The sequence below is a fragment of the Sesamum indicum genome, linkage group LG9 (genome assembly GCF_026168435.1).
Source record: "Sesamum indicum cultivar Baizhima isolate 11 linkage group LG9, ASM2616843v1, whole genome shotgun sequence".
Taxonomy (NCBI): domain Eukaryota; kingdom Viridiplantae; phylum Streptophyta; class Magnoliopsida; order Lamiales; family Pedaliaceae; genus Sesamum; species Sesamum indicum.
The window spans coordinates 4789171-4803524 of record NC_142665.1 but is presented as its reverse complement, the minus strand read 5'-3'; the positions used below and the strand labels follow the sequence as shown (position 1 = coordinate 4803524).

The 14354-nt window shown below is 36.5% G+C and overlaps 2 protein-coding genes across 9 annotated transcripts; both read left to right on the top strand.

The window, feature by feature from the left end:
* The first annotated feature begins 609 nt into the window (after positions 1-609).
* On the top strand, positions 610-7014 carry LOC105170642 (methylsterol monooxygenase 2-2). The gene is made up of 7 exons (XM_011091495.3): positions 610-977; positions 3103-3240; positions 4628-4773; positions 5276-5395; positions 5508-5720; positions 5816-5896; positions 6711-7014. Exons 1-7 carry the CDS (start codon positions 948-950, stop codon positions 6790-6792), a joined length of 810 nt encoding a protein of 269 aa, XP_011089797.1. The 5' UTR covers positions 610-947; the 3' UTR covers positions 6793-7014.
* Positions 7015-7702: 688 nt separating this feature from the next.
* On the top strand, positions 7703-14004 carry LOC105170641 (tropinone reductase homolog At5g06060). Of its 8 annotated transcripts, none has more exons than XR_002287738.2 (9): positions 7908-8046; positions 8142-8236; positions 8452-8644; positions 9131-9338; positions 10669-10885; positions 10965-11071; positions 11873-12062; positions 13226-13436; positions 13540-14004. XR_002287738.2 is itself a non-coding variant. In XM_011091493.3 (8 exons), exons 2-7 carry the CDS (start codon positions 8200-8202, stop codon positions 12059-12061), a joined length of 951 nt encoding a protein of 316 aa, XP_011089795.1. In that variant the 5' UTR covers positions 7908-8046; positions 8142-8199; the 3' UTR covers position 12062; positions 13226-14004. The 8 variants fall into 8 exon arrangements, 2 of the variants coding, with proteins under 2 accessions (XP_011089795.1, XP_020552205.1); XR_002287740.2 differs by having other exon boundaries at positions 13513-14004; XR_016067356.1 differs by having other exon boundaries at positions 13216-13436.
* The last annotated feature ends 350 nt before the right edge of the window (positions 14005-14354 follow it).

Here is a 14354-nt window from a genome sequence, read left to right as displayed (position 1 = left end):
AGAAATGGTTAATCACACTTAAACCTCATCTAAAAATACGAAATTACACTGTTCCCAAAAAAATTTTAAAATTACACTTACACCCCTAAAAAATTTCACTGTTTGCACCGACCCTCTTATGGTTTGGATGAAAAATGCTAATATTAGCAAAAAAAATTAAATAAATTTTCAATTTTACCCATCATTTAACATGAGCATGTAATAGGAGGGGAATGTAAAGATGTTAACCTCACTCCATATATAGATTTTATATTTATCCCTTTATAAGTATAAAAATATACATGACAATATTACATGAGGAGTAAAATTAAACATTTATGTAATTCTTTTTGTTAATGTCACTATTTTTTATCCAAATTATAACGGAAGGAGGTCATGTGTAATAAAGAACTTTTGAAGAGGCAATAAATATAATTTTTCAAATTTTTTTGAAAAAAAGTAATATATTTTAAAAAAATATAAACGTATAATTAACTAAAAATATGAAATATTTATATAATTAAATTGAAATTAAGAGAATGTGGATATAATTTAGGGTGTGGGGTTGTGGTAATTATATTTGTAGGCATGGCTAGGTGCGTAGCTCTGGTGGTGCTTGGCAAAATGGCATCCGCGCACTTCCCTGATGCCTGATATTTGATGGAGCGCATTAGTTTGCTACGTGTATGTATCGGCAGCACATCTCATATCGTAGTCGTAAAAATCAAAATAAATATATATGTATTAAATAAGCGGCGGGCACGCAGATATGCAGATGCAAAGCGCTGAGATTCCATCGTGGCCCGTGACAGCCTGTCCCTTCTTCTCACTTCTTCCTTAGTTTGCTCCTCCAAAACATCACACTACACACATTCGCCTACACACATTCGCTACTCTCTCTCTCTCTGTCTCTGTTATTTCTCTTCTCCATTTGTCTGGGAAGATCAAGTCGAAACATCTCGGTTCTGATGGCGTCTATCGTGGAGTCTGGTTGGAGGGTAATAAAGCTTAATTGTCTGTTTTTATTTTTTGTGCCCTAGATTTGATGTCATTGTGTCTTGAATTTAATTAATTCTGCTGGATCCCTAATGTTTATTTGTTGATCTGTTTAGACTTGGTGGTTGTGGTGTCCGCATTTGTCCAATGCATTGTGAGTTGTTGGTCGTATCTGTTGTTTTTCTTTGTTGCGTTCCTTCATTTTTTTGGGATTTTGCTCGGTTTTCTTGGAGGAGAGATTCGTGATGGTGAATGACGTCGGGGCCTGAATAGTTTTGATGTTATGTGAATAATGTAGATGATTCTTCAGATGAGCAGGTTTTACCTGGACTGTTACTAGATTGTTTTGGCACGTGACCTTTTTTGTCTGCATGATGGTAAAAGACTTATTTTACTGTCTGTTTGGGTAATTAAAATAAAAAGTAGTGGGTGGCTGGATCAGTGTTTCTAGCTTAAAGATATTGAAGAAGTTGGAAAAGGAAAAAGGCATTTCGATGTTGGATCAAGATTTCGGTGATCGCTGCCGTTTAGTCTGGCTCTATGCTGATGATATTAGGACAATGGTGGATAAGGCTTGTGGAATTCAGACACTCGAGTTGCTGAAACTTCCATTTTGACATGTCGTGCAAGTTTGCTAAAGAGCAAATAATAAGGGGCCCAGTGGCGTGTCTTCGTGGAAATAAGATTGAAGAAAATCTCCTGTCATGAAAAAAGATTGTAACTTTATTATTGATATAATGAACCTGAATAATCTTACATTGCCATCAAGTAGAATCCCAAAGGCCCAAGCAAATGCTTAGTCATTGCGCTTTTACTAATTAAAAGTTGAATAAATTGTGCTTTGTGATCTGTTGACCTGGATGAACAAACAATCGGCTAATAATAGGATGCCGTAACTAATTATCAAGGAGCAAAAAAGAAAACAAAGCCATGTTTGAGCATACAACCTTAACAAACCCATCTCCTTTCTCATCTAGGCTGGGCAGCCAAAAAATCCTATTTTGTCAACTCTGCATCATGAAGGGCTCTATTCATTGTTTGGCACAATACTTTGGACCTTGCTTTAGTTCCCTACCCTATGATTTTGGGTATATATTTCTGTAGATTTGATCATTTGTGTTGATAGGATCACTATCCACAAATGGTGCATTAGGTAGTTTCCTTTTTCAGAATGCTGAGAGCATCTTTGTCATTCACCCATTACTCGTCTTTTTTCAGCATGTTCAAGTATTCTTGACACAGTCACATCGTGGACATGTGAAATGCCCTTTAGTTGCCTACTTCTCTTTTGGGCTTCTGCTGTTCGAGTTAGAAACTATCACATGATTTACTAATTGGCAAGTTTTTTAAGATAAATAATTAGACCCACTGAAAATTTTTAACTATTTGATATCTTATTTGGTTCTTTATTATTGCTATAGTTCTGGGGAGACTTCAATTGATTGCTACATTTGGCTCGTCTTGGAGTTCATTGAACTTGTTTTCTGGAGTACCTTAAGTATATCCAAAGCCATATTAAGAGGTTTCTGTGGGCAATTCCATTTGAACTTTCCTGTGTTCCAGTCACTTAATGAATGAATTTCCTTCAACATCTGCTGATAGAATGTCCTTAACATCAATGTTTTAAAGCAGGTCAAGCTGGCTATTTGATATAGAGATTTTGGAGAAAACTAGTTTCGTTTGAAGAAGACTTTCATTTTCTCTTCTGATATGGGCTTCCAGTAATAAATCAGTTCAGGACCATGTCCTATAATGTTTACCATCTTGTGCTTATCTCTGGAAAAAAGAAAGAAAAAACATTCTTTGTAACTTAACTATTAAATACAATAGTCTTTTCCATATAGGATTTGTATTTCTGCTGATCATCACTGTTCAGCAGAAAAATACAAGGCAGGGGTTTTATGTTTGACACCCTGTATTGATAACGACTCAACACTTTTTCTTGGAGTTTGAATATATATCCTTATCCTTTGGAAAGGGATCTTAACTTTCAGATTCCTAGCTTCTTCAAGTCTTTGGCAAATATTGATCTGCTCGTACATTCTTTTTGTATTTGTTAAACTTTTTCGTACTCCTAATTTGCTTCTTATTGGAATTTTAACATTCTGCAACTTTTTGTTGTTGCAGTATCTCATAACCCATTTTAGTGACTTTCAACTGGCATGTCTCGGAAGCTTCTTTATTCATGAGAGTATCTTCTTTTTGTCGGGACTTCCATTCATATTTTTGGAAAGGGCAGGATGGCTGAGCAAGTACAAAATTCAGGTACAATCAAGAAACTTTCTATTGCACTGTGCTTCCTGGAAACTGATTGTCTCTCTGCCCCTTCCGCTGATACTAGTTCTCATTTAGAATAATGACATGTTATAAGGCTTCGTTTTGACCTGGTTTTTCTAGTATGGACAGTCTCATAGTCCTGAAAACAAGACAGCAAATAATGAACTGAGAAATGTTCTAGTCACCTGTCATATCGTTGCTTTTAAGCATTTTCCTACATTTTGTTTTATTATGTTACTTTTGCATCTTTTGGATTTACTACACAACTGAGGTTCATGGAGGAAACATCAAGTGACATGCTAAGGATCTTCTTTCCTCATTCTAAAATATGACCACATTACCGTATTTATCTTGACTTTAAGTTCTCATTAGGAACTTTCCATTAAAAAGAAATATGGGATTTACCTACTCGGTCAGACTTGAATTCCTTCGATCATTTCAGTTTCAGAAGCTCACTAACTAAAGAAAAATGCAAAAGAGTTTTCTTATGAGTGGTTATACTGTGTCTGCCAATAATATTATTTTAATTATTCTAGCTTTAGGCACTTAAGTTCCACTGTATTTTTGTTGCTTTCCGACTTGCTATAAAGTCACAGATGCTTTCTGCTGAAAGGAAAGGTTGAAAGTCTGAAACTTAACATTTAATTTCAGGAAAAGTTTAAGTTCATATCCTTGATCTTGACTCTTGACTCTTGACAATTGGTGCTCTTCCATTTTCTTAGTCGTTGCTCCTATATTCCTGTGTTTTCATAATTTCTACTCTGCACAGTGGAAATGAAATGATGAGGAAGTGAAACTTCTACTGAAAGGAGTAGTTGAAACTTGAATGACTGTAACTTAAGATTTAATGTCAGTAAAAGTTTAACATGTTCATATCCTTGATCTTTACTCTTGACAATAAGTGCTCTTCCATATTTTCATAGTCTTTGCTCCCAGATTCGTGTGTTCTCATGATTTCTACTCTAACTAGCTCAGTACAATGGAAATGAAAAGTGAGGAAAGGATGCAACTTTGCGCATGGTGAGAGAGGGGGAAGGACTGGAGGAGAAGAAGAGATAAAGGATGGGTAGAGAGAAGAGGTAGAGTTAAACTATAGGGAATGATTCTTTAAAGAATTATAGAATTTGTGGAACTGAGTGAACGATGACTAAAAGATGAATTTTCCAATATTATTCACTATCTTATGAGTGGAAAAGCATAATTAGGTGTGTTCTTTGGGGACTTCTTTATAATATCTGTCTTCCACTTACTTTCAGGTCGTATTAGGTAACACTATTTTCAAGCATTTACAGTTTTCCCTTTCTTTTGTTCGATTTACCTGATCATATGGATATAACACATGCATATGATAATGGATTTTTCTCTGTTGGTGAAGACTAAAAACAACACAGCTGCTGCTCAAGAGAAATGTATCACTCGGCTATTGCTTTATCATGTTTGTGTCAATCTACCAGTTATGATCGTGTCATATCCTGTCTTCAGATTCATGGGCATGCGAAGTACTCTCCCATTGCCGTCCTGGTATATTCAGGTTCTTTATATACTAAAGCTTGAGTTTACGAGACTGACACTGTTTATCGTATGGCTATCTGGCTGCCAAATTATGTCCCTACAATTGATTTTCTTGACAATTAGATTGTTAAGGTACATTTACATTATCAGTACCCACAAAAGTTTAAAGTCTACAGCATTATTGTTGCTTACCTTAAAGAGGAAACAAGAGAGCATGGTTAATTAATTCTCTGGTTGGTTTGGTAATCTAAAACCTCAATATTTTAGTAGGAACCCATTGACACATAGGATTGCATTGTAGGGAGGTTTCATTGCAGTGATCAGTCAGAATGGATTTCTTCGAACCATTTGATACTAACAAAGCAGTCTCTAAATAGTACATAACAGTAATGTGGAAGTAAAGTCTGTATGGGTTTTCTCCATTTTTCCAGCTTATTGTACAATGCCTCTTGAGCTGAACAGGACTCTTACCTGCTGTTTATCGAGATCATCATGGACTTTTGTTCTGCAGGAAAGTAGTCTCAACTCAGATTTTATTCTACTTTGTCCTGGAGGATTTCGTGTTCTACTGGGGACACAGGATTTTACATACAAAATGGCTTTATAAGCATGTCCACAGTGTCCATCACGAGTGAGTAACCAATCTGCATTAGCTTCAATAACTACTCTGGTTCAGTGGCTGTAAAAGATATCTCAATCTTTTGCCTTAAAAGTGTTTATCAGAATGCTTGATGTGTGTGCAGATATGCAACACCATTTGGATTGACCTCTGAATATGCCCACCCTGCTGAGATTTTATTTCTTGGATTCGCTACAATAGTTGGCCCTGCCATCACTGGGCCCCATCTGATAACGCTGTGGTTGTGGATGGTTCTTAGAGTCCTTGAAACTGTTGAGGCACATTGTGGATATCATTTCCCCTGGAGTCTCTCAAACTTCTTGCCTTTATATGGGGGGTCAGCTCTCTTGTATCTTTTACTCTTCAGTGTTATGAGGTTTTTGCTGTAACCAAATCACCTTCATGTCTCTAATGTTTTCTATCTATTGCCAGTGCTGATTTTCATGATTATCATCATCGCCTGCTGTACACAAAAAGTGGCAACTATTCATCAACTTTTGTTTACATGGACTGGTGAGATTTTTAATACTCTGCTTTCTGATATGCATTTTTCAAATTTCTTTCAGACGTGGATTGCTTTGTCAAACTTTTTGGTAAATTGAGGAATGCGGAAAATTGTTTACTACCTTTTCTTGTGGCTGCAATGTCTATGATGCTTGTGCATTAAGCAGAAGAAATAATTTTAAAATCCTTGTACCCTCATTTCTCAAGTAACCATAGAAATATAAGGCCACTACCAGGAAAGCTCACTCATTAAGTTTTACTGAGGTGATCTTGCTTCTGCATTTGAACCTTAAACTCTTGCTTCCTGTGGATGCTTGGCATGATTGGGTGCTACATACTGCAGTTTGGAAGCCTATTGAATTTAATACCAGAAAAATGTGCAGCTGAAGTAAATTCAGAAAACACTATTGACATACTAATATGTTTATCGTTCTATTTCTATGCTTCTTGTCGATTTAAGATCATTGTGGTTCGTGTAACCTCAACTTACTGTGATTTTACTGAACCGAAGCCATTGAACCCTTCAACCCTATGTTAGTCAAGTCACATGTTTTCATTGGCTGAGTTGCAGTAATTTTGCACTCATACATGAACTCTTGTAAAATCTTGTACTCTAGTGAATGGGGGCAAATGTCTTGCTTTTGGTTTACGATGCACGTCTCCCCAGTAGTAGAAGTTGTAGTAGAAGTCCCAGTATGTTGAACTTTGATGTACCATTCAATTCTGAAAATTTTCGCATTCCATATCTTGCCTCAGTAGATTATATAACTTCTAATATCATAGTAATCCTTCTATTGCTTTTGACTTCATTACATTTTCCCAGGATATTTGGCACTGATAAGGGTTATAGAAAATTGAAGGCCCTGAAGAGTGACGGAGACGAGGTGGCTCTGAAAGAAATGTAGAAGTAAGAAGGAGAGCAGCGTTGGCTGCTTGTTAACAGAATAGGTTCATGATGTTGGATCATCATTTTGAATGGTCTAATATGGTTCCTCAGCACTTGTGTGCAATTGCATTTAGTGTCCAATTGCTGTTGTGATCAACATTTTGTGTTGTGTGGAACTAGTTCATGTCTTGTTGTGGATTTTTTGTCCTGCATGAATGCATTTCCACCTTTATTCACTTTATCTTGCTGTCATTACTCAGACCGAATACCTTAGCTGAAGTTCCAATAATTGATATATGTAGTCACCTGCCATGATATTCAATTCTTGAAGGGAAATCAGAGTAAATACTTCCAATCATTTAAGCAGAATCCATCGTTTTTTGCAATTTTGCGTTGGTTGTGGTATATCAATGTTGGAGACATTGCAGTTGCGGATCCACTTTTGGTTCTGATCTTGCTCCATTCATGTCCATATATGGTAGACATAGATTTACTAGCCGTGGTGGCATATACTTTTTGATTACGTGTTTAATTTTTACAAATTTCAAAACATTCCTTATTTTTTTGGAGGGAAACGAAAATGAAGTTGACTGCAGAACAATTAAAGAAAAAAAAATCCGAAATAAGGGGAAAAAAAGGACATTGTAAGTTCCAGTGGAGTTTAGGTGTTCATACATGGCTAAGTTTGAAGGTATTTGGCTAAATTTATTTGAAGTATATTGTAAGAAGCTTTGAATAGTTTAAAAGTTGACTGAAATCCCCTCCCAGTCAATCCTTTGAAAAATAACCCAAATTGTTATTATAATATCCTTATGCCTCGTTTAGTTTATTAGATGGGATCAATGTGAAGTTAATTAATGCATTGATTAAATATTGGATTGATGAGAATAAGGATAAGGGATATTTCATTTACTTTCATTGTGGAAAAATCATAAAAAAAATCTGAGAATTCGTGAACCCCTCTCAAAGAATCTTCTAGTTTCCATAAAAACAGAAAAAGATTTCTTGACCCCTTTTCAAACATTCTTCTCCAAAAATTCTAAAATCAACAATTTGATTTCTAAATAATTACTCTTACTAGCACATTAGTGAAGAAATTCCATTGAAGGTGGTGTGGACTTGCATTGAAGGGAAGACGGGTGTGCCCCTATCATAAACGAAAAAATGAAATAGTTACTTTTCCTTGGAAAGAAGGGGCATCGCTTCCTATTGCTTGCTAGGAAATGGATCGTCATTTAAATCATCTTGTTCAGTTGGAGTGCATCAATGATTAGTAATCTAAATCTAGTTCAACAGATATTTGCTTTGAATGCATGAGATGTATGTCTTGATAGCAACTATATGATGGCAAATTTTTACTTTTGTTAGGGTTTGCATTTGAGGATAGATAGACAGATGTGTGGATCAGCTCAAGGTGGGATGGGTGATGATGACCCAAGTAGTCCATAAAGCCTCAACCCAAGGTTTCTAAGGAATGAATGATCCAGTAGGATACTATAGCCTAGGTGCAGATTAGGATGACACTCCAAAAAAAACCTACTTGGATTGCATGATGATGGTATAAATGAATTATAGCAAAACATAAGGAGAAACTTATAAGATAAATTTTGTTATTTGTAGTTTAATTTGAGCAATAAGAAATAACGCAGTGCCATTTGGCCCTTCTTTGACCCTACAGATTCTACAAGGAAAGGAAACATGTCTCAGGCCATATGCTCCGCCGCTGTGTCTCTCAACTTTAATTCCCCATTAACAGACGCCTCAATTGGCAGATTGCATCGCTTTAGGACAGCTGCCGCCGTCGCGAGTCCCTCCCGGTGGTCTCTTCATGGCTCCACCGCCCTCGTTACCGGCGGTACCAGAGGTATTGGGTATGCCTAGCTCTTACCCGCTCAACTCTTTTATACTTGGAATTACTTCACATTTGGTAATTGCGGGTGGAGCTGATATTTTGAATCTGGATTCTGTATGGTGTTTATGCGTCTGCTGTTTACTGCATTCTATACTACGCTGTTTATCCAATTAATACAACTTTCAACTTTTGCATTATTCCGATGTTTGGGCGATGTTTATTCTTCATAGTTGCAAGTGACTTTTATTGGTTTTCTCTGGTTGTATATTTGTCCATGGATGCTGTTTATTTTGTATGGCGCTATATTGTCACAATGGATTTAATGAGCATTGATTCTTGAAAGGTGCAATTTTGAATGTCACTTGTGCCTGCATATGTCTGGAAACGTTGCGGTTTCATCACTACTTAAACTTTTAAAGTTCATTGATTGTTAAAGAAAGACGGAGTTTGGATTGTTGATCTTCTCTTTTGTACTTCTCTTCCGGTTTTTTATTGCATTCTTTAGACATGCGATTGTGGAGGAGTTGGCTGGGCTTGGGGCTGCTGTGCACACGTGTGCCAGAAGCAAAGACGAGCTGGATAAATGCTTGAGGGGTTGGGAAGATGAGGGTTTTGGGATCACGGGTTCAGTGTGTGACGTGTCTTCTCAAGCAGACCGGGAGAAGTTACTGGATTCTGTTTCCTCTATATTCAATCAGAAGTTGAATATTCTTGTGAGTTTATCCATTTAGTTTACCTCATTTTGTGATCTTTCTCCAGCATTTTTGGCATAGAAAATCATTTCTTGGTGTGGAATGGAAAAATAGTAGCTTTTAGTTTTTTTTTACACTTTATCGTATTGCTTTGAGTTTAATCAATTTTGGGGTGAGTAGGGTCCTTTATATGTGTTTATCACAATAAATTCATACAAAAATCAAAATCATGACATAATGAAAAAGATAAATCAACAGGAGATTTATGGTTTCCTGTGATGCACCTCATGTACATAGGGCAAGATGATGAATTTACCAAAAAAGGGAGATTTTCGAAGTCTCCATTACTAAATCTTATTAAATATCCTGTAAAATTGAGAAGTCTCTCGCACACAATCCTTAGGAACTATCTATATATACAGGCACCAATGAGATCCTAAACTATAATAAGTGCTTGTACCTCTAGTGGTGTGAAATAAGTCCATTCTGTGTTGGAAACTGCGCAACATGTGAATCTAGTCATAAGTAAGGTGCGGACAAAGACATCTCTCCGATCTTAATGATAACATATCTTTCTGGATATTCTATGGTCCAATAACATATGTATATAAACACTCTTAAAAGGCGTTGGAGAAACATGCAAATGGTTTTGAACACGTGTACCTGCAGAGATCAATTGATTAATCCTGCTGCTGACTTTGGAAGCATTCTGCAGGCTATGAAGCACCAGTAATTCATGATCAGTAACCATTTTGTTCAACAACTTGACAGGCCAATTGAATAAGATAGACACCTAAAACATTCTTTTAGACAAATCTTATTTCTGCACCATCTTCACTAGATTTGGGTTGTACACATCTTATACTATTTCAAGCATTCATTGACCTAACAAAGTTCACAAACTTAGACATCATATGTTGAATGTATCTTTCAGTCTTCTTTCACACGGCCACTTCATCCTTCTTTTATCTTATTCTGAAGTTTAGCGTCAAAAGTTGCTGGCAGGGCTCTCATAAGAATTCCAAGTAAAACCAACTTTTGGGGCTCCATTTCGAGTCCCCTGTATCAGGTCCATTTCCATTAAGTTTCTAGGGGCACAATATTCTCAATCAACCTTGTCAGGTCCATATCTATATTATTGCTATTTCCCCTAGTGACCTTGTTTCAGACCCTAGTTCCATGTCGTATGCAGCTTTCATATTCAATTCTCCACTTTGTCTCCTATTTATAGTATGGGATTCTGGGCAGCGAGCTGTATGTCTACAGCAAGTTATTTCGTCTCAGCACTGTTTGCGTATTTACTGCATGATGAACTAAGAAATTAATCTTGTAGCGTACTTGCCTTCAGTAGATAAATAACGTTGGGACAAACATCCGAAAGCCTATGGTTGATTTTACATCTGAAGAAGTCTCAATGCTCATGGGAACAAATTTTGAATCTGCTTTTCACATGTGCCAACTTGCATATCCTCTCCTGAAAGCCTCTGGTGCAGGAAGTGTTGTGTTCACCTCATCAGTCTCTGGTTTTGTTTCGTTGAAGTATATGTCTGTCCATGGAGCATCTAAAGGTAATACGATAACTCGACCTTATTGCAGGAGCTATGCAATTAATTAGAATCTAATGATTACTTTATCATTTAATTCCAGGTGCAATCAATCAACTTACCAAAAATTTGGCATGTGAGTGGGCAAGAGATGGTATCAGGGTTAATGCTGTTGCACCTTGGTACATCAAAACCTCCATGGTGGAGCAAGTAGGTTTTTATTTTTCTTTTACTTTTGTTCTCCTTTTTGGGTTGCATAGCATATGAGCAGTGCACCATTGACGACCTTAAGACAAATGCCAATAGAAATTTTAGCACCATGAGGTTTAGGGGGATATATTATGTACACATTCTTTGATACAGTAGTCGTGATGCTTTTCTGGTCTTCTAACATAGAGAAGAGACTTTACAGAACTGTTGTTTTTCCTTTTTATCTTCCTTTGTGAGAGCAACTAGTTATATTCAATTATTTTCTGCAAGGTTTCATACCTTTATTTGCTTTTGGCTTCATATCTATCTAATAAACATGGCCATAAAAGCATTAACTTGAGTGTTTAGCATCTTTTAGTCCTGGTATGGATGTCAATATTGCTGAGGACTTTTTTCACTCGAATTTGGTGTGCACCAGATTTTCCAAGTTCTTGTCGAAATAGAGTTTCCCTTGATTCTCTTTTGTGATTCAGTGTCCAAATATTGATAATTTAACTGAAATCCAAAAAAGGTTACACCTTTGCAGTGGTTTCTTATCACAAATTTGTGCATATAGAACTGTCAATATATACCTTCTCGAAGAAGTTTATGTGACCACCTCCATATCCATTTTCACCACATAATATGATTTTGCATATTTGATTTATGCTGGTACGGAAACTGAATTTACATGATATAATAAAATGTATTAAAGATACATTGCATCTCAGAATGTGATCCAGAAAACAAATTTCAGCCACTTTTGTTCCTATGGAGATGTATCACTCTTGCAATATCTTTGTTCTCACTCTTCAATTTCAGGTGCTAAGCAACAAAAAATACTTGGAAGAAGTATATGATAGAACTCCAATGCGTCGTCTTGGTGATCCAACGGAAGTCTCGTCTATGGTGGCATTCCTTTGTCTACCTGCTTCATCCTTCATCACTGGCCAGATTGTCTGTGTTGATGGTGGGATGTCTGTGAACGGTTTTTATCCAAGCCAAAGTTAAGGTGATCTGAATACCTTATTCACATTGGTTTATTGATTTTCGGATTAATTCTGCTCGAAGATTCTGATGAGAAATGCATCTGGATTGTTGCTCTTTCTGCATCTTAAATCCGAATTTGTAGTTATTCTTTCTTTAATCCAAATTTATTCATCTCAGTTGTTCCGATGTTTTAAGATAAGACTTCGTTCTCTAAAATCTGACAATTACTCAACACGTTGATATCACAATAATATTTGAGGTGATATTTGATGGACACCTCACAAGCTGAAATGCTATCTCAAATCTTATTGCATCTTCTATTTTATACATACACGCGATGTGTACTTTATTTTTTTATACACGTGGTACGTATAAGTTAAATGAAATAAAAGATGTAATAGAATTTGATGTAAATTTTAATTTTAAACTTCTCACTTTATTTTCGTAAAGCTAATAAAATCAATACAAAAATACAAGGAAAACCAGTAGGCTTTTGCAGAATAATTTGGGCACACCCTTATGTTGATTGGATGTTATTGTTGACAAGATCAAGACTCGGTGCTTCGCTTTGGTTTAGTGACAGTGGTACATTCATTAATAACTCCACTGCTACAATTATAATTAACTCTTTATTTGTATCTATATTGATATGCTATTACAAAAGTATGAATAGGTTTCGTTCATTTTTTGATTTGATCGAAATATCCTTATGATTATGATCGTTTAGTGGTATTTATATTAATTGATATTATAACTACATAAAATTTAAGTTTAGTAATACATTGAACTAATAAAATATATTAATTGAAAACATTGTGTAGACAATGTTGTTAATAATCTTTCTAAAGTTCATCGAACTGTTTAAATATTATTTCTAGGATTTCTAAATTGCTATTGTAATTCCTCAGTGTTTTGTTGGTATATAAATTATTTTAAATTTCTCTTAAGAATGTATATATTTAATTTAAATCAATATATATATCTATATTACGTATGCACTATATTATATAAATGTGCATGACACACATATATATATATGTATATACCAGTGTAAAAATACGAATATTATAGAGTATCTTATATTTCTTATTTCTTATGTTTTTGTTCAAGACAAAAATATCCACATGAAAAGTCATGAAAACATTAAATACAGTATGCTATTAAGTAATATCTAGATTCTTGTAGGGCTGTGCGGGATATAGTTGTCGGAGCTCAAAGGAGGAGGGGCAGAGGCCAGCCGTGGAGAAGAACGGAGGGATGGATGCCAATATCGAGCCTGAACTGCCCTTGGCTGGTTGGGGTGCCCCCCGTCAGGACTTCGCTGGGCGCTTTCCTTTGAACACCTTGGGAGTTTAGGGAGGTGTTTATCAGCATCCGACATCCGAAAAATGGAGGGGTAAAACTTTAAACTCCCTCAGCCTCTTTGGCCCTCTCATTTGGAGCTTCACTATCTTTCTCGCTCCCTTCCTCAGAGCTATCACTATCCTCCTTTTCTGCAGACGTCCCATATCTCAACTGGTGGTGCGTCTGATAGTGCATAAGACTCTACCTTCCGGGCCTGCAAGTAGAGGATGCCGAGCCTTGACCCACAGCTCTCTCAAAGCCGCTACGGATGGATGCTCGTTGGCTACCAAGGAACCCTCTCCGATCACTCATTGATGACATCTCAATGTGCATAGTGGGCTGAGTCGGCCTAAGACTGGTATAGATCAGCCCGTAAAAGCTCGACTCAGGACCGACCCACAATTATTTATGGTCAGTCTGGAGCCTCTAAGTGGGCCCCAATTGGGTCTATTTTAAAATTCAGACCCAACCATGGATCGGCCTAGTTGAGGCTCGGACCAAGCCCAGACTAGGCCTGCATTAGGCCCAGATGTGCTTGTTTAGTTTTTTATGATATTGAGATTTTCTTATAAATAATTATGGATTGGATAATTCAGTCCGATCCACTGTACATCTTGAAATTGACATTTAAAAACCCCAAAAGAAAGTGAATACACAAAACCAAAAAGGGTGAGGGAAGACAAACTAAAAGAACAAATCCCTGAAAAATGGGAGAAGAGTAAAGAAAGGAAAGAGATGAGGACTTGATGAAACAACTGGAACTTGGGTTCCCCGGGGCTTAAAATAGAGAGAAAGAAAGCAAATGGCATGACAGGGCTGCAGGTAAAGCGGGTGGGTTCGATTGCGAGTAGGGACGGCCGCATCCTGGAGAAAGGAACCTACTACTACAAAATATCTATACTATTATAAAATAAAATTCTTTTATTATACCAATTTTTGCATATCTCAATTTATCTTTTAATTCATTTCT